The sequence below is a fragment of the Oncorhynchus keta genome, chromosome 30 (genome assembly GCF_023373465.1).
Source record: "Oncorhynchus keta strain PuntledgeMale-10-30-2019 chromosome 30, Oket_V2, whole genome shotgun sequence".
Lineage (NCBI taxonomy): Eukaryota > Metazoa > Chordata > Actinopteri > Salmoniformes > Salmonidae > Oncorhynchus > Oncorhynchus keta.
In genome coordinates this window covers 60203893-60228607 of record NC_068450.1, presented here as the reverse complement: position 1 = coordinate 60228607, position 24715 = coordinate 60203893, and the positions used below count along the sequence as shown (strand labels likewise).

Below are 24715 nucleotides of genomic sequence, written 5' to 3'. Positions count from 1 at the left end.
TCAGGAAAAACTCAGGGTTCTAGTTACAAGCTGACCTTGTCTTGTGCCCAGGAAAAACTCAGGGTTCTAATTACAAGCTGACCTTGTCTTCTGGTCAGGAAAAACTCAGGGTTCTAGTTACAAGCTGACCTTGTCTTGTGGTCAGGAAAAACTCAGGGTTCTAGTTACAAGCTGACCTTGTCTTGTGGTCAGGAAAAACTCAGGGTTCTAGTTACAAGCTGACCTTGTCTTGTGGTCAGGAAAAACTCAGGGTTCTAGTTACAAGCTGACCTTGTCTTGTGGTCAGGAAAAACTCAGGGTTCTAGTTACAAGCTGACCTTGTCTTGTGGTCAGGAAAACCTCCTCCCCCTATTGATCTATGCACCATATAGCCTGCACCTGTAGACCCATTTCCTGGGCGCGTTATCCAAAGTCTCATGTGCAGTCCTCAATCAAAACATTGGTTTGTTTACACGGAAGTAAATACGACCACGTCCGACTTCAGGCGCAGCTCGTGCACGTTAGCAAGCACATAATCAGACGGCTATCGTCTATGTTCGGAGGATTGATTACCGAGCAGGCCAGCGAGCCAAGGGAAAACCTCCCAAAGAGATCTTGTTGAACACAGCTATAGCCATCAGACTGGTGTGCTGTCATTGTCATCACTCACTCAGCTAGGTTTGTCAAGGTCCTGGCGTCCGTGTATAGCTATCGGCTACAGGGGTTTTTGCCGCGAGCGTGCGCGCATCACTCGAACGTGACGTTTCCTTGTATTCACCAAGTCGGAGTAGGAAAATAAATGCAGGCTAGAACTGCATCTCAAATGGCACCCTATTCCCTGTATGGTGCACTACTTCTGACCAGGGCCCTTTGGGGCCTAGCAAGTGCCCTTAAACAAGTCTGTAATGCATTTAATGGATCAGTGTGGTTCCTGACACATCTCAGACTGATGAATATTGACTCATTGCTTCTGTTAAGAACATGTCATTATGAGGAGTTTAGCTGCATTTAGCAGTCTTTCTCTCCCCTTCTACCTTCTCTCTATCTATCTCCCCTTCTACCTCCTCTCTATCTCTCTCCCCTTCTACCTCCTCTCTATCTCTCTCCCCTTCTACCTTCTCTCTATCTATCCCCCCTTCTACCTCCTCTCTATCTCTCTCCCCTTCTACCTCCTCTCTATCTCTCTCCCCTTCTACCTCCTCTCTATCTCTCTCCCCTTCTACCTCCTCTCTATCTCTCTCCCCTTCTACCTCCTCTCTATCTCTCTCCCCTTCTACCTCCTCTCTCTCTCTCCCCCTTCTACCTCCTCTCTATCTCTCTCTCCCCTTCTACCTTCTCTCTATCTATCTCCCTTTCTACCTCCTCTCTATCTCTCTCCCCTTCTACCTCCTCTCTCTCTCTCCCTTCTACCTCCTCTCTATCTCTCTCCCCCTCTACCTCCTCTCTATCTCTCTCCCCCTCTACCTCCTCTCTATCTCTCTCCCCTTCTACCTCCTCTCTATCTCTCTCCCCCTCTACCTCTCTCCCCCTCTACCTCCTCTCTCCCCCCCAGTCTCGCCCCCTCTACCTCCTCTCTACCTCTCTCCCCTTCTACCTCCTCTCTATCTCTCTCCCCCTCTACCTCTCTCCCCCTCTACCTCCTCTCTACCCCCCAGTCTCGCCCCCTCTACCTCCTCTCTACCTCTCCCCTTCTACCTCCTCTCTATCTCTCTCCCCCTCTACCTCCTCTCTATCTCTCTCCCCCTCTACTTCCTCTCTATCTCTCTCCCCTTGATCTCTCTCCCCTTCCACCTCCTCTCTATCTATCTCCCCTTCTACCTCCTCTCTCCCCCTCTATCTCTCTCCCCCTCTACCTCTCTACCTCTCTCCCCCTCTACCCCCTCTCTACCCCCCCTCTCCCTCTCTACCTCCTCTCTATCTCTCTCCCCTTCTACCTCCTCTCCATCTCTCTCCCCTTCCACCTCCTCTCTATCCCCCTCTCTATCTCTCCCCTTCTACCTCCTCTCTATCCCCCACTCTATCGCTCTCCCCCTCCCCCTCTCCCTCCTCTCTATCCCCCCTCTATCTATCTCTCTCCCTCCTCTCTATCCCCCTATCCCTCTCTCTATCTCTCTCTCTCTGCATGTGTCTCTGCAGGGTAGAAAGGGGATCATCAGAGCTATATGGATTTAACTGGCAGTAACTAGCAGTATTGGAGACCCCCTCTCCTCTACCCTCCTCACATTTTCCCAGTCCCTATTCTCCCCTGCCGCTCCTAAACAGACAGTATTAGGGCTGAATTACCTGGAATCTCTGTAATTGACAGATTGCTATGGTAACGAGAGAGAGAGAGAGAATTATTGGCAGTGAACAAAGACATATCAAATGACCAAACAGCAAATATTGTTTTCATTTCTACAATGACCCTATCAAACTCATGTGGTTTCCCGACACCTGTCTGTCTGTCCCGTCCCCTCTCTCTCTGTAAGATGTCCTAGCCGTGTCTGAATCCTGGCTTAAGAAGACCACCAAAAACCCTGACATTTCCATCCCTATCTATAACATTTTCCGACAAGATAGAACTGCCAAAGGGGGCGTAGTTGCAATCTACTGCAGAGATAGCCTGCAGAGTTATGTCATACTATCCAGGTCTGTTCCCAAACAATTCAAGCTTCAACTTTTAAAAATCCACCTTTCCAGAAATAAGTCTCTCACTATTGCCGCTTGTTATAGACCTCCCTCAGCCCCCAGCTGTGCCCTGGACACCATATGTTAATTGATTGCCCCCCATCTATCTTCAGAGCTCGTGCTGCTAGGTGACCTAAACTGGGACATGCTTAACACCCCGGCCACCCTACAATCTAAGCTTGATGCCCTCAATCTCACACAAGTTATCAATGAACCTACCAAGTACAACCCCAAATCCGTAAACACGGGCATCCTTATAGATATCATCCTAACCAACTTGCCCTCCAAATATACCTCTGCTGCTTTCAACCAAGATCGCAGCGACCACCGCCTCATTGCCTGCATCCGTAATGGGTCTGCGGTCAAACGACCTCCACTCATCACTGTCAAACGCTCACTTAAACACTTCAGCGAGCAGGCCTTTCTAATCGACCTGGCCCAGGTATCCTGGAAGGATATTGACCTCACCCCTTCAGTAGAGGATGCCTGGTTATTCTTTAAAAGTGCCTTCCTCACCGTCTTAAATAAGCATGCCCCGTTCAAAAAATGTAGAGAGATAGAGATATAGCCCTTGGTTCACTCCAGACGTGACTGCCCTTGACCAGCACAAAAACATCCTGTGGGTTCTGCATTGGCATCGGATAGCCCCCGTGATATGCAACTTTTCAGGGAAGTTAGGAACTAATATACACAGGCAATTAGGAAAGCTAAGGCTAGCTTTTTCAAACAGAAATTTGTATCCTGTAGCACAAACTCAAAAAGTTCTGGGACACTGTAAATAATCCATGAAGAATAAGAGAACCTCCTCCCAGCTGCCCACTGCACTGAGGCTAGGAAACACTGTCACCACCGATAAATTCACTATAATTGAGAATTTCAATAAGCCATGCTTTCCACCTGGCTACCCCTACCCCGGTCAACAGCCCTGCACCCTCCACAGCATCCCTGCACCCTCCACAACAACTTGCCCAAACCTCCCCCATTTCTCCTTCACCCAAATCCAGATAGCTGATGTTCTGAAAGAGTTGCAAAATCTGGACCCCTACAAATCAGCCGGGCTAGACAATCTGGATTCTCTCTTTGTTACGCTCGTCGAAATGATCGGACCAAAGTGCAGCGTGGTAGGTGTACATTTTATCTTTATTAAAAATGAACACCTAAAAACAACAAAAGGAGAACAAACGTAACGTTCGGTAGGCTACAAGAGCTGTACAAAAACAACATCCCACAAAACTAAGGGCAAAACAGGCTGCTTAAGTATGAATCCCAATCAGAGACAACGATAGACAGCTGTCCCTGATTGATAACCATACCTGGATAAAACATAGAAATAAAGAACAGAGTTTCCCCACCTGAGTCACACCTTGACCAACCAAACATAGAGAATAAAAAGATCTCTACGGTCAGGGCGTGACACTCTTTCTAAAGTTATCCGCTGAAATTGTTGCAAGCTCTATTACTAGCCTGTTCAACCTCTCTTTCGTATCGTCTAAGATCCCCAAAGATTGGAAAGCTGCCACGGTCATCCCCATCTTCAAAGGGGGAGACACTCTAGACCCAAACTGCTACAGACCTGTATCTATCCTACCCTGCCTTTCTAAGGTCTTCGAAAGCCAAGTTATGGGTGCACCTCAGCCACGCTCAAGGTCCTAAACGATATCATAACCGCCATCGATAAGAGACAATACTGTGTAGCTGTATTCATCAACCTGGCTAAGGCTTTTGACTCTGTCAAGCAACACATTTTTATTGGCAGACTCAACAGCCTTGGTTTCTCTAATGACTGCCGTGCCTGGTTTACCAACTACTTCTCTGATACTTCTCTGAGTTCAGTGTGTCAAATCGGAGGGCCTGTTGTCTGGACCTCTGGCAGTCTCTATGGGGGTGCCACAGGGTTCAATTCTCGGGCCGACTCTTTTCTGTATACATGAATGATGTCACTCTTGCTGCTGGTGATTCTCTGATCCACCTCTACGCAGACGACACCATTCTGTATACTTCTGGCCCTTCTTCGGACACTGTTAACTAACCTCCAGACGAGCTTCAATGCCATACAACTCTCCTTCCATGGCCTCCAACTGCTCTTAAATGCAAGTAAAACTAAATGCATGTTCTTCAACCGATCGCTGCCCGCATCCACCCGCCCGTCCAGCATCACTACTCTGGACGGTTCTGACTTAGAATATGTGAACAACTACAAATACCTAGGTGTCTGGTTAGACTGTAAACTCTCCTTCCAGACTCATATTAAGCATCTCCAATCCAAAATCAAATCTAGAATCGGCTTCCTATTTTGCAACAAAGCATCCTTCACTCATGCTGCCAAACATACCGTCCTAAAACTGACCATCCTACCGATGCTCCACTTCGGCGATGTGATTTACAAATTAGCCTCCAACACTCTATTCAACAATTGGATGCAGTCTATCACAGTGCCAACCGTTTTGTCACCAAAGCCCCATATACTACCCACCACTGTAACGCTCAATGAGTGAATGGGTGTGGAGTCAGGTGCAGAGAGCAAAGGATGGGTGTGGAGTCAGGTGCAGAGAGCAAAGGATGCGGGAAAAAACACGCTTTAATGTCCAAAATCAAAAGAACAAAATAGTATTACCCAACACAGGCGTAACTATTAAAACAATTAGTACCCTTAGGTAAAATATCAGGACAGCGAGAAAACCCAACAAAACACTAACACCTCTCACAAAATACAGAAGAACAAGCCCGCACAAACAGAAGCGGGCAAAACGAACTGAAATAACACCACCCTAACAACCAAACAATGAACAGGTGCAAACAATTAGACAAAACCAAACGAACACGGAACAAAGGATCGGTGGCAGCTAGTAGACCGGCGACGACGACCGCCGAGCGCCACCCGAACTTCGGTAATATTCGTGACAACCACTGCAACCTGTACGCTCTTGTTGGCTGGCCCTCGCTTCATACTCGTCACCAAACCCACTGGCTACAGGTCACCTACAAGTCTGCTAGGTAAAGCCCTGCTTTATCTCAGCTCACTGGTCACCATAGCAGTACCCACTCGTAGCACGCGCTCCAGCAGGTATATCTCACTGATCACCCCCAAAGCCTCTTTCTCCTTTGGCTGCCTTTCCTTGCAGTTCTCTGCTGCCAATGACTGGAACAAATTGCAAAAATCACTGAAGCTGGAGACTCATATCTCCCTCACTAACTTTAAGCACCAGCTGTCAGAGCAGCTCACAGATTACTGCACCTGTACATAGCCCATCTGCAAATAGCCCATCCAACTACCTCATCCCCATACTGTATTTATTTCTTTATCTTGCTCCTTTGCACCCCAGTATCTCTACTTGCACATTCATCTTCCGCACATCTTTCACTCCAGTGTTTAATTGCTATATTGTATTTACTTCGCCACCATGGCCTATTTACCTCCCTTATCTTACCTTATTTGCACACAACGCATATAGACTCTTTCTACTGTATTATTGAGTGTATGTTTGTTTATTCCTTGTGTAACTCTGTGTTGTTGTTGTTTGTGTCGAATTGCTATGCTTTATCTTGGCCAGGTGGCAGTTGTAAATGAGAACTTGTTCTCAACTGGCCTACCTGGTTAAAGAAAGGTGAAATAAAAATGAAATAAATAAAGATGCAGTGAAAGAACAACACCCCCACCTCTGCCTCCCCCCCTCTCTTCTTATCGTCATGTTTCCAGGCCTGTCTCGCTGCCTTTATTTGTGTCCATTTGAAGCTCGGAGCGCGTAGCCACCCTTCCTCCTACATACACAGAGAGAGTTGTTCTGTCTTTTGTAGCCCATCATGGTGTTTTGTTAGGCTTTTGATGGGGGTATACCGGCTATGTAATGTTCTCAGAGTGTGTGTTGTGTACCGGCTATGTAATGTTCTCAGAGTGTGTGTTGTGTACCGGCTATGTAATGTTCTCAGAGTGTGTGTTGTGTACCGGCTATGTAATGTTCTCAGAGTGTGTGTTGTGTACCTGCTATGTAATGTTCTCAGAGTGTGTGTTGTGTACCGGCTATGTAATGTTCTCAGAGTGTGTGTTGTGTACCGGCTATGTAATGTTCTCAGAGTGTGTGTTGTGTACCTGCTATGTAATGTTCTCAGAGTGTGTGTTGTGTACCGGCTATGTAATGTTCTCAGAGTGTGTGTTGTGTACCGGCTATGTAATGTTCTCAGAGTGTGTGTTGTGTACCGGCTATGTAATGTTCTCAGAGTGTGTGTTGTGTACCGGCTATGTAATGTTCTCAGAGTGTGTGTTGTGTACCTGCTAGGTAATGTTCTCAGAGTGTGTGTGTTGTGTACCTGCTATGTAATATCTTCTCAGAGTGCGTGTTGTGTACCTGCTATGTAATGCTCAGAGTGTGTGATGTTTATTTCAGGCTAAGTGGTGTGTTAATTGTTTGGCCCTGGTTGTGCCAAACTGCCTTGCCAAAACTACCCTGGGTCATAACTCATCATTCACACACACACACACACACACACACACACACACACACACACACACACACACACACACACACACACACACACACACACACACACACACACACACACACACACACACACACACACACAGTCTGCCAGCACTGATGATTATGGAAATGTCCTGAGAGTAAAAACAGAATTTCGTTGGGCAGACTTGTCCTGTTTACCGGATTAACTGGTCCTACTGCACATATGCAATAAAGAGAACATAACAACAGATGATATACCCTAAAAGACGTGTGTGTGTGTGTGTGTGTGTGTGTGTGTGTGTGTGTGTGTGTGTGTGTGCGTGCGTGCGTGCGTGCGTGCGTGCGTGTGTGTGCATGATGAGTGAAAGACGTGTGCGTGCATGCGCATCTCTTCCCTACAATAAAGGCTTCACGTGAAGTTATGTCTCTGTCACTATCAGACACTTATCTGAAGCTCTCTATCGCCCTCCCTCCCTCCCCCCCCTCCCTCCCCCTCCCTCCCTTCCTCCCTCCTTACCCATCTACCTCTTTCCACTGCCTTCTCTCTTTATGAGAGCCTGCTTTCATCATTTTATTGGACTCTCTTCCTCTCTCTCTATCACTCCCTTTCTCTCTCTTTCTTTCTCTTCCTCTCTCTCTATCACTCCCTTTCTCTCTCTCTTTCTTTCTCTTCCTCTCTCTCTATCACTCCCTTTCTCTCTCTCTTTCTTTCTCTTCCTCTCTCTCTATCGCTCCCTTTCTCTCTCTCTTTCTTTCTCTTCCTCTCTCTCTATCACTCCCTTTCTCTCTCTCTTTCTTTCTCTTCCTCTCTCTCTATCGCTCCCTTTCTCTCTCTCTTTCTTTCTCTTCCTCTCTCTCTATCACTCCCTTTCTCTCTCTCTCTTTCTTTCTCTTCCTCTCTCTCTATCACTCCCTTTCTCTCTCTCTCTCTTTCTCTTCCTCTCTCTCTATCGCTCCCTTTCTCTCTCTCTTTCTTTCTCTTCCTCTCTCTCTATCACTCCCTTTCTCTCTCTCTCTTTCTTTCTCTTCCTCTCTCTCTATCACTCCCTTTCTCTCTCTCTCTCTTTCTTTCTCTTCCTATCTCTCTCTACTAACCTCTCAATCTTGTCTTTCTGTCCAGGTTTGTGTGTATCTACAGAGGTCCCAGTCATACTTACAAGGTGCAGCGCCTGACCGAGTCCACCAGTTACCGGTTCAGGATCCAGGCATGTAGTGACGCAGGGGAGGGACCGTTCTCAGACACACATACCTTCTCTACCACCAAGACTGTACCCTCCGCACTCAAAGGTAAGGGTGCGTGTCTGTCTGACGGTGCGTGTGTTTCCGTCACAGGAGGCTGCTGAGGGGAGGAAGGCTCATAATAATGGCTGGAATGGAGTGAGTGGACTGATATATCAACCACATGGAAACCATGTGTGATGGGTTTGATACCATTCCATTTATTCCGTTGCAACCACTACTAAATTCAGCAAAAAAAGAAACATCCCTTTTTCAGGACCCTGTCTTTCTAAGATAATTCGTAAAAATCCAAATAACTTCACAGATCTTCATTGTAAAGGGTTCTAACATTGTTTCCCATGCTTGTTCAATGAACCATAAACAATTAATGAACATGCACCCGTGGAACGATCGTTAAGACACTAACAGTTTACAGACGGTAGGCAATTAAGGTCACGGTTATGAAAACTTAGGACACTAAAGAGGCCTTTCTACTGACTCTGAAAAACACCTAAAGAAATATGCCCAGGGTTCTTGCTCATCTGCTTGAACGTGCCTTAAGCATGCTGCAAGGAGGCATGAGGACTGCAGATGTGGCCAGGGCAATAAATTGCAATGTCCGTACTGTGAGACGCCTAAGACAGCCCTACAGGGAGACAGGATGGACAGCTGATCATCCTCGCAGTGGCAGACCCCGTGTAACAACACCTGCACAGGATTGGTACATCCGAACATCACACCTGCGGGACAGGTACAGGATGGCAACAACAGCTGCCCGAGTTACACCAGGAATGCACAATCCCTCCATCAGTGCTCAGACTGTCTGCAATAGGCTGAGAGAGGCTGGACTGAGGGCTTGTAGGCCTGTTGTAAGGCAGGTCCTCACCAGACATCACCGGCAACAATGTCGCCTATGGGCACAAACCCACCGTCGCCTGACCAGACAAGACAGGCAAAAAGTGCTCTTCTCTGACGAGTCGCGGTTTTGCCTCACCAGGGGTGATGGTTGGATTCACGTTTATCTTCGCGGGAATGAGCATTACACTAAGGACTGTACTCTGGATCGATTGAGGTGGAGGGTCCGTCATGGTCTGGGGCGATGTGTTACATCAACATCGGACTGAGCTTGTTGTCATTGCAGGCAATCTCAATGCTGTGCGTTACAGGGAAGACATCCTCCTCCCTCATGTGGTACCCTTCCTGCAGGCTCATCCTGACATGACCCTCCAGCATGACAATGCCACCAGCCGTACTGCTCGTTCTGTGCGTGATTTCCTACAAGACAGGAATATCAATGTTCTGCCATGGCCAGCGAAGACCCCGGATCTCAATCCCATTGAGCAGGTCTGGGACCTGTTGGATCGGAGGGTGAGGGCTAGGGCCATTCCCCCCAGAAATGACTGGGAATTTGCAGGTGCTTTGTTGGAAGAGTGGGGTAACATCTCACAGCAAGAACTGGCAAATCTGGTGCAGTCCATGAGGAGGAGATGCACTGCAGTACTTAATGCTGCTGGTGTCCACACCAGATACTGACTCTTACTTTTGATTTTGACACCCCTTTGTTCAGGGACACATTATTCCATTTCTGTTAGTCACATGTCTGTGGAATTTTATTTAATTTCACCTTTATTTAACCAGGTATGCTAGTTGAGAACAAGTTCTCATTTGCAACTGCGACCTGGCCAAGATAAAGCATAGCAGTGTGAACAGACAACAACACAGAGTTACACATTGAGTGAACAATAAACAAGTCAATAACAGTAGAAAAAAAATAATCTATATACATTGTGCGCTAAAGGCATGAGGAGGTAGGCAATAAATAGGCCATAGGAGTGAATAATTACAATTTAGCAGATTAACACTGGCGTGATAAATGATCAGATGAACATGTGCAGGTAGAGATACTGGTGTGCAAAAGAGCAGAAATGTAAATAAAATATAAACAGTATGGGGATGAGGTAGGTAGATTGGGTGGGCTATTTACAGATGGACTATGTAACGGCTGCGGCGATCAGTTAGCTGCTCAGATAGCAGATGTTTAAAGTTGGTGAGGGAGATAAAAGTCTCCAACTTCAGAGAACTGGAAGGAAAGGCGGCAAAATTAGGTTTTGGCTTTAGGGATGATCAGTGAGATACACCTGCTGGAGCGCGTGCCAGGGATGGGTGTTGCCATCGTGACCAGTGAACTGAGATAAGGTGGAGCTTTACCTAGCATGGACTTGTAGATGACCTGGAGCCAGTGGGTCTGGCGAAGAATATGTAGCGAGGGCCAGCCAACTAGAGCATACAGGTCGCAGTGGTGGGTGGTATAAGGTGCTTTAGTAACAAAACGGATGACACTGTGATAAACTGCATCCAGTTTGCTGAGTAGAGTATTGGAAGCAATTTTGTAGATGACATCGTCGAAGTCGAGGATCGGTAGGATAGTCAGTTTTACTAGGGTAAGTTCGGCGGCGTGAGTGAAGGAGGCTTTGTTGCGGAATAGAAAGCTGACTCTTGATTTGATTTTAGATTGGATATGTTTGATTTGAGTCTGGAAGGAGAGTTTACAGTCTAGCCAGACACCTAGGTACTTATAGATGTCCACATATTCTAGGTCGGAACCATCCAGGGTGGTGATGCTAGTCGGGCGTGCGGGTGCAGGCAGCGAACGGTTGAAAAGCATGCATTTGGTTTTACTAGCGTTTAAGAGCAGTTGGAGGCCACGGAAGGAGTGTTGTATGGCATTGAAGCTCGTTTGGAGGTTAGATAGCACAGTGTCCAAGGAAGGGCCAGAAGTATACAGAATGGTGTCGTCTGCGTAGAGTCAAATCAGGGAATCGCCCGCAGCAAGAGCAACATCATTGATATATACAGAGAAAAGAGTCGGCCCGAGAATTGAACCCTGTGGCACCCCCATAGTGACTGCCAGAGGACCGGACAACATGCCCTCCGATTTGACACACTGAACTCTGTCTGCAAAGTAGTTGGTGAACCAGGCAAGGCAGTCATTAGAAAAACCGAGGCTACTGAGTCTGCCGATATGAATATGGTGATTGACAGAGTCGAAAGCCTTGGCCAGGTTGATGAAGACGGCTGCACAGTACTGTCTTTTATCGATGGCGGTTATGATATCGTTTAGTACCTTGAGCGTGGCTGAGGTGCACCCGTGACTGGCTCGGAAACCAGATTGCACAGCGGAGAATGTACGGTGGGATTCGAGATGGTCAGTGATCTGTTTGTTGACTTGGCTTTCGAAGACCTTAGATAGGCATGGCAGGATGGATATAGGTCTGTAACAGTTTGGGTCCAAGGTGTCTCCCCCTTTGAAGAGGGGGATGACCGCGGCAGCTTTCCAATCCTTTCCAATCCTTGGGGATACGAAGGAGAGGTTGAACAGGCTGATAATAGGGGTTGCGACAATGGCGGCGGACAGTTTCAGAGATAGAGGGTCCAGATTGTCAAGCCCAGCTGATTTGTATGGGTCCAGGTTTTGCAGCTCTTTCAGAACATCTGCTATCTGGATTTGGGTAAAGGAGAAGCTGGGGAGGCGTGGGCGAGTAGCTGCGGGGAGGGGCGGAGCTGTTGGCCGAGGTTGGAGTAGCCAGGAGGAAGGCATGGCCAGCCGTTGAGAAATGCTTGTTGAAGTTTTCGATTATCACGGATTTATCGGTGGTGACCGTGTTACCTAGCCTCAGTGCAGTGGGCAGCTGGGAGGAGGTGCTCTTGTTCTCCATGGACTTTACAGTGTCCTAGAACGTTTTGGAGTTAGAGCTACAGGATGCAAATTTGTGCTTGAAAAACACACTGACTGTGTGTATTGGTTCCTGACTTCCCTGAACAGTTGCATATCGCAGGGACTATTCAATGCTATTGCAGTCCGCCACAGGATGTTTTTGTGCTGGTCGAGGGCAGTCAGGTCTGGGGTGGACCAAGGGCTATATCTGTTCTTAGTTCTGCATTTTTTGAACGGAGCATGCTTGTCTAAGATGGTGAGGAAGTTACTTTTAAAGAATAACCAGTCATCCTCAACTGACGGGATGAGGTCAATATCCTTCCAGGATACCCGGGCCAGGTCGATTAGAAAGGCCTGCTCGCAGAAGTGTTTTAGGGAGCTTTTGACAGTGATGAGGGGTGGTTGTTTGACCGCGGACCCGTAGCGGATACAGGCAATGAGGCAGTGATCGCTGAGATCCTGATTGAAGACAGCAGAGGTGTATTTGGAGGGCACGTTGGTCAGGATAATGTCTATTAGGCTGCCCATGTTTATGGATTTAGGGTTGTACCTGGTGGGTTCCTTGATGATTTGTGTGAGATTGAGGGCATCTAGCTTAGATTGTAGGACTGCCGGGGTGTTAAACATATCCCAGTTTAGGTCACCTAACAGAACAAACTCTGAAGCTAGATGGGGGGCGATCAATTCACAGATGGTGTCCAGGGCACAGCTGGGAGCTGAGGGGGGTCAGTAGCAGGCGGCAACAGTGAGAGACTTATTTCTGGAGAGATTCATTTTTAAAATTAGATGTTCGAACTGTTTGGGCATAGACCTGGAAAGTATGACAGAACTCTGCAGGCTCTCTCTGCAGTAGAATGCAACTCCTCCCCCTTTGGCAGTTCTATCTTGACGGAAAGTGTTATAGTTGGGTATGGAAATCTCTGAATTTTTGGTGGCCTTCCTAAGCCAGGATTCAGACACAGCAAGGACATCAGGGTTGGCAGAGTATGCTAAAGCAGTGAGTAAAACAAACTTAGGGAGGAGGCTTCTGATGTTGACATGAATGAAACCAAGGTTTTTCCGATCACAGAAGTCCACAAATTAGGGTGTCTGGGGACACGCGGGGCCTGGGTTTACCTCCACATCACCCGAGGAACAGAGGAGGAGTAGGATGAGGGTGCGGCTAAAGGCTATCAAAACTGGTTGCCTAGAGCGTTGGGGACAAGGAATAAAAGGAGCAGATTTCTGGGCGTGGTAGAATAGATTCAGGGCATAATGCGCAGACAGGGGTATGGTGGGTGGGGTGCGGGTACAGCGGAGATAAGCCCAGGTACTGGGTGATGATAAGAGAGGTTGTATCTCTGGACATGCTGGTTATAATGGGTGAGGTCACCGCATGTGTGGGAGGTGAGACAAAGGAGGTATCAGGGGTGTGAGGAGTGGAACTAGGGGCTCCATTGTAAACTAAAACAATGATAACTAACCTGAACAACAGTATACAAGGCATATTGATATTTGAGAGAGACATACAGCGAGGCATAAAGTAATCGCAGGTGTTGATTGGGAGAGCTAGCTAAAACAACAGGTGAGACAACAGCTAATCAGCTAACACAACAACAGCAGGTAAAATGGCGATGACTGGGCAGAGAGGGTCGGATTAACTACACACAGAGCGTGAGTTCGTGGCTGGGGCCAACAGATAAAACATAATCAAACAGAATGGAGTACCGTGATTAATGTACAGTCCAGCAGGCATCAGCTATGTAGCCAAGTGATCACAGTGTCCAGGGGGCAGCAGTAGATGGAACAGGGAAGCCGCCACAACGCTACGACACGGCGTTTAAAGTTAGTAGCCCGGGGGTGGTGTTCAGTTACTGTCTCAGTTGTTGAATCTTGTTTTGTTCATACAAATATTTACACATGTTGAGTTTGCTGAAAATAAACGCAGTTGACAGTGAGAGGATGTTTCTTTTTTTGAGTTTATGAGTCATCCTCAAATGAAGGTGTCATCAGCTGGTTTCCATGTGTTTATGACATTGTTTGTGACAATGTGTCCTGTCTGCCTACAGCTCCCAGAGTGCACCAACTGGAAGGGAATGTGTGTGAGGTCACCTGGGAGACCATTCCACCAATGAGAGGTGACCGTGTCAACTACATCCTGCAGGTGCTGGTTGGACGAGAGTCAGAGTACAAACAGGTAACACACACACACACACAGTTCATGTGAGGATAGCTGTATAGAAACATTTGGGTTGAATGCATTCAGTTGTGCAACTGACCAGCTATCCCGTTTCCCTGGTCTTCCATGTACCCTTTCATGTGGTGACAGCAGAGTGAAGGCAGTGTATTAATGACTATTACAGCTCCGAGACCACTGACATTTAACAGTGTCTGCTGCCAATGGAACTTTATGGAAACTCAATATGGTTGTCAATATACACACACACACACACAAACACACAAACACACAATCACACTTGCCCTTTTGGCAGTCGAACAGCTCTTCAGGTGAATGAGTATTGAAAAGCACATTAAAAAACACACGCAGACACACACATATCTGATGTGTTTAGTGAAGAGTTTTGTGGTCCTTATCTCCGGTTAAGTTTTGAACTTATTGATCTAGCGAGCAGTTGGAGGCAGAAGACTTGTGTGTGTGTCCTAAGTGGTTCTTGAGGTAGTCCCTTCTGTACAGAGGCAGCGTTGATAATGTTAACCAGATAACAGCTTCTATAGCCTCTTTCATGCACTCATTGGATTTCACTAATGTAGAAGAGTAGCAGGGGGACTGTTAAGAGCCAATACTAACACACACACACACACACACACACACACACACACACACACACACACACACACACACACACACACACACACACACACACACACACACACACACACACACACACACTGAGCATTAACCTGTTTGGTCTGAATCAATTTGTTGTTGTTGATGAGGTCACAATGTACTTTCTAAATCAACGTTCTCTCTTTTTCTTTCTTTCTTTCTTTCTCTCTCTCTCACTCTCTCACTCTCTCACTCTCTCACTCTCTCTCTCTCTCTCTCCAGGTGTTTAAGGGAGAAGAGAGTGCCTTCCAAATCACCGGACTCCAAGGCAACACCGACTACCGTTTCCGTGTATGCGCCTGCCGCCGTTGCCAGGATACCAACCAGGAACTCTGTGGCCCTCTAAGCCCCTCCTCCCCGTTCACCCTGCGTCGTCAGGAGCAACAGTGCCTGGGGGAGACCAGCGCCGTGGAGACGGTGAAAGGGGCGGGGATAATATCCAGCGATGAGCGCTTTGCGGCGGTCGTGGTGTGTGTGTTCGCCGGTGTCTCCATCCTCATGGCCTGTCTGCTACAATACTTCTTCATGAAGTGAGGGAATGAATCGGCAACAGGATAGAAAAGAGAAAACAAAACGACAGCGAAAAAGAAAACTAGCATCTACTAAAGAAAGGAAAGAAAACAAACACTTGAGAATCAAGTGCAGGATAGAAAGAGAAAAAAACCGAGAGAGGAAACAGACTTCAAACGAAACAGACCTGAGCTGTACTTCAGTTATTCTACCGCGACATTGTAGTCCATGTATCTCTTTCCTTTTCTCTCTCCCCTCTCTCTCTTTCCCTCTCTCCTCTCTCTCTTTCCCTCTCTCTCGCTCGCTCTCTCTGTTTCTCTTGTCATTGTTAGTTTGGTCTCTCTATCTTATGTAATGGATGTATTTGGAGGGAAGCTGTTCGTGGCCAGAACAAACAAACTGATAACCAAGCATTAGCCAGCCAGGAGCCCAGCAGGCTCCTCAATGACCCGCATGACATTATTTTGTATCTTTTTAAACCTAATAGACAAATTGTGCTTTTCTTTATATTTCTTTCCTTTCAATTCCTTACTTTACTGTGTCTGTGTCCTATTTGCGCTGTTCGCTGCAGTCTTTTGTAGTTTTTTTCCGTTGTGCCATTTTGAAATGTAATTCTCAAGCTTTAGCCATGTATTCATCACTATCTGTTACCTTGTCTATTATAGGCCAAATCATGCAATCTTGATGCACAGATGCACACAGACACATAGACACAGACACACAGAAACACATGCAGATGCACAGCGAGACAAACACACACACACACACACACACACATGCACATAGAGACAGAAACACACACACTCACTCAGATGCCTTCTCTTCTGTGTTCTTTATTCAGCTACCAAAGCGATGCCATTGTTAAAAAATGCTGCTATCCTGTTTCGTTATATCTAAGAAAGAATGGATTTAGTTACCTAATATATACAATCTATATCAAATATATCTAAGATAGATCTACCTATCTATATTTGTAGGGGGCGATGCTATGATGTAATATAAGAAGTGTAGAGGTCTGAATGACAGAGAGAAAGAGGAGGGATCCAGGTAGATGTTGCCTTTTAACCACAGATCTAGGACCAGCTTTCTCTCCCCTGAAGCTAACCTAAACCCTTAGGAGTGGGAAATGCAAAGCTGACTTTAGATCAGTTTAGGGCAAGGGTGTAAAACCAGGCTCCTGGAGGGCCACACACCTGGCCATATCTAGCCAATCAGCAACAACAGTTGATCAATTTAGTTTGAGGTTGATAAAAACATGATGACACTTTGACCTGTGAGAACTGGACCTGACACCCCTGGTCTAGGGATAACCTGGTATATTCCACTGGGAGTGGTTTAGTGAATTATAATATGTATTCTAGGTGCTCACCTGCAGATCTGAGGTCAGTTCAGTAGCCAGTCCCCGCTGTCGAATGTAGAGGTTACTGAAGTAACCTTTTATCCGCCCCCTGCCCCCACTCAACCCTCATACCTATTCATACCCTTCTTTTTCTCTGCCCCCTCTCTCTTTTTCTATCCCTCCGCCATTCTCAGTACGTCTCCCTCCCCTCCTCATTCCTAACCTCCCTCCCTCTCCCTCCGTCTCTCTAATTAATGCTGTTATCATCCCACTCTCTCTAAGCTGTGTTTCACTCCTACTGTTATCATCCCATTCTCTCTCTCTCTAAACTGTGCTTCACTCCTACTGTTATCATCCCACTCTCTCTCTCTCTCTCTCTCTCTAAGCTGTGCTTCACTCCTACTGTTATCATCCCACTCTCTCTCTCTCTAAGCTGTGCTTCACTCCTACTGTTATCATCCCACTCTCTCTCTCTCTCTCTCTCTCTCTCTCTCTCTCTCTCTCTCTCTCTCTCTCTCTCTCTCTCTCTCTCTCTCTCTCTAAGATGTGCTTCTCTCCTACTGTTATCATCCCACTCTCTCTCTCTCTCTCTCTCTCTCTCTCTCTCTCTCTCTCTCTCTCTCTCTCTCTCTCTCTAAGCTGTGCTTCTCTCCTACTGTTATCATCCCACCCTCTCTCTCTCTCTCTCTCTCTAAGCTGTGCTTCAACTGTTATCATCCCACCCTCTCTCTAAGCTGTGGTTCACTCCTACTGTTATCATCCCTCTCTCTCTCTCTCTCTCTCTCTCTCTCTCTCTCTCTCTCTCTCTCTAAGCTGGGCTTCACTCCTACTGTTATCATCCCTCCCTCTCTCTCTCTCTCTCTCTCTCTCTCTCTCTCTCTCTCTCTCTCTCTCTCTCTCTCTCTCCTCTCTCTCTCTCTCCTCTCTCTCTCTCTCTCTCTCTCTCTCTCTCTCTCTCTCTCTCTCTCTCTCTCTAAGCTGTGGTTCACTCCTACTGTTATCATCCCACTCTCTCTCTCTCTCTCTCTCTCTCTCTCTCTCTCTCTCTCTCTCTCTCTCTCTCTCTAAGCTGTGCTTCGCTCCTACTCGTCAGTTCGCAGAGCCTTTAACTGCTCCAACACCTTTGCCAAAGTCGATGGGAAAGTTACGCTACAATTTCTCTATTGGTTCTATACCTTTATTTATATACAATAGAATATTTGCATACAGTACTTTACAAGCCAATTACAGTGCAATCTTGTCAGTTATTTATTGTTTAAAAAATAAAAAATTAAGAGACAAATGTAAGTGTAGTTATAAATGTACTAATTTGTTTTTTCTCTCGTAGCATGTTATATTGTTATTATGATCATTTTTCTGTTTTTTGTTTTTGTTGGATGTTATTTTAGATGTTTGATTTAAGGCCAGCATTTCGTACTCTCAGTAGCCAATTACGTATCTCGTGTATTCTCTTACAGTTGTTGGGAAAACCTGTAGTTGTTTCATTATACTGTATGTCGGTGTCAGTGCCGTTTTAACATGGTAACCAAATGTCTGTCCTTGTCATCTCCTCTCTGACACACAGAAACTGGCTCTTATCCATAACCACGTGACCGTCACGTCATAACACCAATAATGGTGGCTTTAGAATTGTTATGTCATGATTTCACGGTTATGACCAGCCTGTGTGGTTTTCTGTATGCATTAAGAGATGCAGCAAACCGTTAGCCAGGTTATATTGGTAAAGATTTTAGACAACTGGAGAAAACACACAAAAGTCTCTTCAGAAACGTTACCTTTTCTGATATTAAGGTTATGTTGGCGTCTGTATTGGGATTTAAGCAGAAGCACGACGTACCGTACAACTCTGAGGGGGCACTGGTGGTTAAATAATGTACACTCTTAGAGAAAAGGGTTCCAAACGGTTTCTTCGGCTGTCCCCATAGGAGAACCCTTTTGGGTTCCACGTAGAACCCTCCAATGGGGGACAGTCGAAGAACCCTTAAATGCTCTAGGTAGCAGCTTTTTTCCCGGAGAGTTTATGAAGGTACTCTGAAGGTTAAATAAGGTATGAAGGTACTCTTTACAGTTACTGTAACCAGTGCTTGAAGAGGACGGCAGAGGGTGGCGGGACTGACTTTAATTCTACCGTTTGAGCCGGGATTCTGTAAGAGTTTCCATTATTCAGAAAGTATGACGAGACTTGAAGACTCAGGTTAGCTCCGCATGGCTAATGCCCTAGGCTTCAGTTCCAGGGGCTAACACAGTCTTGGGACACTGTACAGTGCCCCCTCAGTGGGAAGGTGTGTGGTGTCTCGGGGAGTCAGAACAATAGTTGCCTTAATTTGTCGTTTATACTGCCTGATGTTATAGGTTAGGACATGTTTGATGTCATATCTGTTTGGATTATTTCTGCCAAAATCGAGGCTTGTGTCATGCCATTTTACTTTGCGTGTGTGTGTGTCACGCACACACACACACTTTCCTTTCAACGTTATCCTCGCTCTCAAGGGTTCCTTGATGTTCCCTCTGTGACCACACAGCATTATTATTCCTGTCACATTATTATCCTCTCAAAAAGGAAAGACATAACTTGATCTGTGATTCACGCTTCGTTCATATTTTTACTATTTTTAATGTTTATTTTTTGGGGAAAGCAAAATGTATTAAATGTTCTGTTGTTAAATATACTACCCCTTTATTGAGTCTTAACACGCTGATTTCACACTGAAAAAAGGTCAAAAAGACTACAACAATCAAATCGGGATGTCAGTCAGACCGATGAGGATGAGGATGATGAGGAATACTTTTCCCAGCTTGTCGTCATATAAAGAACCTTGGTGATTATTTTCTGTCCAGTGTTTTTGCTTAGAATTGATAGTCAGTGCAGAGTTATTATACGTATAAGAGATGTAGTATTGACGCTAAAATGAGGCAAGTACAACTAACAGATTATATGGAGCACTTTTAAAGCGGTAGACCCTTAGCCCACAGGGTAAGTGTCTGTCCTGCGAGATCCGTGATGCTTTTCATCAGACAGCTTCTTGTTTTGATACCAGACACACAGCTGCCTGCCGGGCACTCTGTTACATTGGCATTACTATGTCGTCTGGAGTTTGGACCACGTCATTGTTGTAACTGAGTCGTCTGGCACTGTTGGGTCATTTGGTGTTGCTGTGTCATACAGCGTTACTCTGTCATCTGACGTGACTTTGTCATGTTGTGTCCGTCTTTCCTGTCCACCTGTCTCAGTTAGAAAGAAGACTGTTGATATGTCCTGTGTTAAATCTCCTCCAAGCCTTTTACAGCCAAATCATTCCTAATGTTGTGTTAAATCTCCTCCAAGCATTTTACAGCCAAATCATTCCCGATGTTGTGTTAAATCTCCTCCAAGCCTTTTACAGCAAAATCATTCCCGAAGTTGTGTTAAATCTCTCCCAAGCCTTTTACAGCCAAATCATTCCTGATGTGTTAAATCTGCCCCAAGCCTTTTACAGCAAAATCATTCCCGAAGTTGTGTTAAATCTCCTCCAAGCCTTTTACAGCCAAATCATTCCTGATGTGTTAAATCTGCCCCAAGCCTTTTACAGCAAAATCATTCCCGAAGTTGTGTTAAATCTCCTCCAAGCCTTTTACAGCCAAATCATTCCCGAAGTTGTGTTAAATCTCTCCCAAGCCTTTTACAGCCAAATCATTCCCGAAGTTGTGTTAAATCTCCTCCAAGCCTTTTACAGTCAAATCATTCCTGATGTGTTAAATCTGCCCCAAGCCTTTTACAGCAAAATCATTCCTGATGTTGTGATAACTCTTCCCCAAGCCTTTTACAGCCAAGTAATTCCTGACATTGTGTTAAATCTGCCCCAAGCTTTTTACAGCCAAGTCATTCCTCATGCCTAGGAACAGGAGTTTTCCTTAACCATGTGAATTGACCAGGATGGTTAGGACACATGGTCACGAAATACTCCTGTCCATACTCCCTAATAATGCCTAATGTTATAGGCTACGGTTAGGATAATAGTAGGCCTGTGATATCACCAATGCTGACCCAATGTTCCCTAAAGGTTTTTGGCTAATATTCTCTCAAGCTTTTGCCTCGTGTTTTTCCAGGGCTTGGCCCAGTAGCTACTTGTCTGTGTGAGCAGGGTACACCCTGTAAGATTTGTATTTAGGCAAATCTTTAGACCCTTCTGGCCCTGCTGATCTAGTGGGTCCTGAACAAAACAGATACTTCTGCCCAGCAACCCAGCATCTGTGCCTTCTGATTGGTTACTTTTATTTGTCAGATTTAGAAAAATAGAAAAATGAAACGCAAAATACAGATTTATACGGATTTTGAATATGAGAGATTGGATATTGAATGGGTAACAGTCCCAGATTAATGTATGAAGACTTGTATGTATTAAACATTTTTTTATTAGTCTGGAACAAAAACAAACCAACAACATATTTGTACCTCACACTTATCAAAACAAACATTCCAATGTTGTCGTGGGCTGCGATTTGAAAGAAAAAAGAAAATCATACATTTCTACTACTTTGTATTGTAAATGTTAGACTATTTCATATGCATTATATAAAATAAACTGCCATATCAATTTTAATGTATAGATTTTGCAAATACTACCCTCTGTATGTAAGACTTAACTGTATCGGTAGCCTGTGTTATATAATATATTTATGCCCAATAAATGTTAAATTTTTTCTGACCTTGACTGAAATCCTTGTTTTGTGTGTCATCGTTTATTGTTTGATTTCCTATTCATACTGTCACGAGTCCGACCGAGGGTGGTTGCCCTTCCCGGGCGGGTGGCGCTCGGCGGTCGTCGTCACCGGCCTATTAGCTGCCACTGATTGTCTTTCCTCTCCCTCCTTGTATGTTTATTGGTAGCACCTGTTTATGTATGATTAGTTTGTCTTTATTAGACAGCCGGCCTGCCTGGTTGTTGTGCGGGATTATTTCAGTTTAACCTTCGGCTCTGTTGTAGAGGTACGTGTTAGTGCCTGGTCGTGATTTTTCCGTTGTACATTTTCATTCCCTGTGTTTGGGGCCGTTACTATTGTAAGCACCCTGTGGTGCGTTGGTGCTATTAAAGACGCACAGCATTGCACTCTCTGTCTCCTGCGTTTGACTCCACACCCACGACACCCGGAGCATTACACATACATTGGTTATGTGATATGCTTTGTGGTAGTCTATGTAAAGGTTAGAAAGGCGGACTAGGTTTGCTTGTTCAAAATCCCGGGCAATTAAAAAGCGAATTAGCAACCGCAGGGCTGCTGGTTAGTTCCCAAGTGCCATTTCTTGCAGTTAGTCCCTTTGCAAGGCAGCAGAACTGGGACTGACCTTGTGCCTCCATGCTTGCGTGCCGTGTGTGCATGGAGGAAAATGTCTGTGATGATGAGATAGTCAGGCAGTCAGACTCAACAGGGGACTGGTATTTATCACCGTCGTCACAACACTGTCTGAATAAGAGAAGAACATTATAGAAGGTAACTTTATTGTCCATTGTCCACAGGTAACCACAAATGTGTCCATTCCCCATCAGGGACATACTCTGAGAGGTTGGCGCACCGGGTCGGCCACAGTACGGCACCCCTGGAGCAATTTAGCTCAAAGTATAAATGTAACCAATAAAGAGTTAAGTAGACAGGAATCCATATGGAATAGTGTCATTTGGCTCTGGTCACTGTCGTGCCTTCGGAAAGTATTCAGACCGCTTGACTTTTTCCACATTTTGTTACGTTACAGCCTTATTCTAAAATGGATTAAATATATAGAAAATCCTCAGCAATCTACACACAAAACCCCATAATGGTTTTTAGAAATGTATTAAATGTAAAAAACTGAAATACCTTTTACTTAAGGGGACATTTACATTTACATTTAAGTCACTGAAATACCTTTTTACTTAAGTATTAAGACCTTTAGCTATGAGTCTCCAAATTGAGCTCAGGTGCATCCTGTTTCCATTGATCATCCTTGAGATGTTTCTACAACTTGATTGGAATCCACCTGTGGTAAATTCAGCTGACTGGGCATGATTCGGAAAGTCACACACCTGTCTCTATCAGGTCCCACAGTTGACAGTGCATATCAGAGCAAAAACCTAGCCATGAGGTCGAAAGAATTATCCATAGAGCTCCGAGACAGGATTGTGTCGAGGCACAGATCTGGGGAAGAGTACCATAACATTTCTGCAACATTGAATGTCCCCAAGAACACAGTGGCCTCCATCAACCTTAAATGGAAGAAGTTTGGAATCACCAACACTTTTTCTAGAGCTGGCTGCCCGACGGAAGCCACTCCTCAGTAAAAGGCACATGACAGCCCGCTTGAAGTTTGCCAAAAGGCACCTAAAGACTCTCAGACCATGAGAAACAAGATTTTCTGGTCTGATGAAACCAAGATTGAACTCTTCAGCCTGAATGCCAAGAGTCACATCTGGAGGAAACCTGAATGTCCTTGAGTGGCCCAGCCAGAGCCCGGACTTGAATCCGATCAAACATCTCTGTAGAGACCTGAAAATAGCTGTGCAGCAACGCTCCCATACAACCTGACAGAGCTTGAGAGGATCTGCAAAGAAGAATGGGAGAATCTCCCCAAATACAGGTGTGCCAAGCTTGTAGTGTCATACCCAAGAAGACTCGAGGCTGTAATCGCTGCCAAAAGGTGCTTAAACAATGTACTTAGTAAAGGGTCTGAATAGTTATGTAAATGTGATATTTCACATTTATTTATTTTTAATTAATGTAATAAACATTTCTAAAAAACATTTGTTTTGTCATTATGGGGTTATTGTGTGTAGATTGAAGAGAGGAAAAATAACAATTCAATCAATTTTAGGATAAGGCTGTAACCTAACAAAATTAGGAAAAGTCATGGGGTCTGAATACTTTCTGAAGGCACTGTAGGGAATAAGGTATAATTTGAGATACAGCCAGACATAAATCACATCTATAATCCAGCCGACGCTGTGAAAAAATGAAACCTTCACATTCAGTTTTAGGGCGAATCTCCTATTTAATGGTCACTATAACCCTGGCTGAACCGTGTGTGTCTGGAGAAGAGACCAGCGGGGAGGGGAGATGCACAAAAGCACATGCAGCCTCTTCTTCGACACTCACTGATTTGTGCAGGAACATTGCCATCGATCCTCTCTCACTCTCTTTGTCTTTCTATCTCTCTTTACCTTTCTCTTCTCTCTCACGTTCTGTCTCTCTCTGTCTCTCCCTCTCTCGCTCCCCTCCGTCTCTCAGTGTGTGTTTGTTTGAGTGTGTGTGTGTGCACGCGCCTGTGTCCAGCAATAGCTTGTGATTTACTCCCCAGCGGCCTCGATAGCATCTCACTGGATAACAGGAGGGATTAAATCACAGAGAAATACAATTCTCCCTCCTGTCTCTGAGACACACACACTGCATCTCACAAGAGATGCAGAGTAATTCATTGACTTTCTATATCTATAATTTCTGAATCAATCTTTTCCCAAGTGCTCTCTTACTTCTAAGTTCCTCTCTCTCTGACTCATCCTTACCTCATTCATTCATTTCTCCACTCCTCATATTCTATGTACCACCATCAGTCTTTCTCACTTTCCATTCCTTACTCTTGTCTTATAGGACTTTTTTATCAGGCAACTCAGAAAGCCTCAGATGTGACAGAAGGATCCTTTGAACATAGCTTGAAGATGATTGTCTTAAATTAAAGTTAGGGTTAGGCATAAGGTTAGCAGTGTGGTAAAGGTTACAGTTATGTTTAAAACTCGATTTTAAGAAGAGAAATTGTAGAAATAGGTGGGGTGTAGCCATAATTATGACTTTGTGGCTGTGGGAACTAGTGACGACCCTTGAGGATGGGTGGCTTTGAGGCTGCCTGAACTTCAAGGGACTGAGACAAGAAGAAAGCAGAGGAGGTGAGAGAAGATGGGGGAGAGGTGAGGACGACATCTGTGTGTTTGTAGGCTACCTGTGTGTGCACTTCTCAGTCATGACGGAGTTAAACTACTTATGTCTGAAATAAAAAAATG

General features: G+C 45.4%; 1 protein-coding gene across 1 annotated transcript in view; it reads left to right on the top strand.

The window, feature by feature from the left end:
• The window catches only part of LOC118377687 (fibronectin type III domain-containing protein 3B-like), a 136599-nt gene extending 119187 nt beyond the window's left edge, over nt 1-17412 (top strand). Inside the window, 3 exon segments of the mRNA XM_052488795.1 lie at nt 8224-8390; nt 14085-14212; nt 15086-17412. Of these exon segments, the coding sequence (XP_052344755.1) occupies nt 8224-8390; nt 14085-14212; nt 15086-15397 (607 nt within the window). The 3' untranslated portion in view covers nt 15398-17412.
• Nucleotides 17413-24715: the final 7303 nt, after the last annotated feature.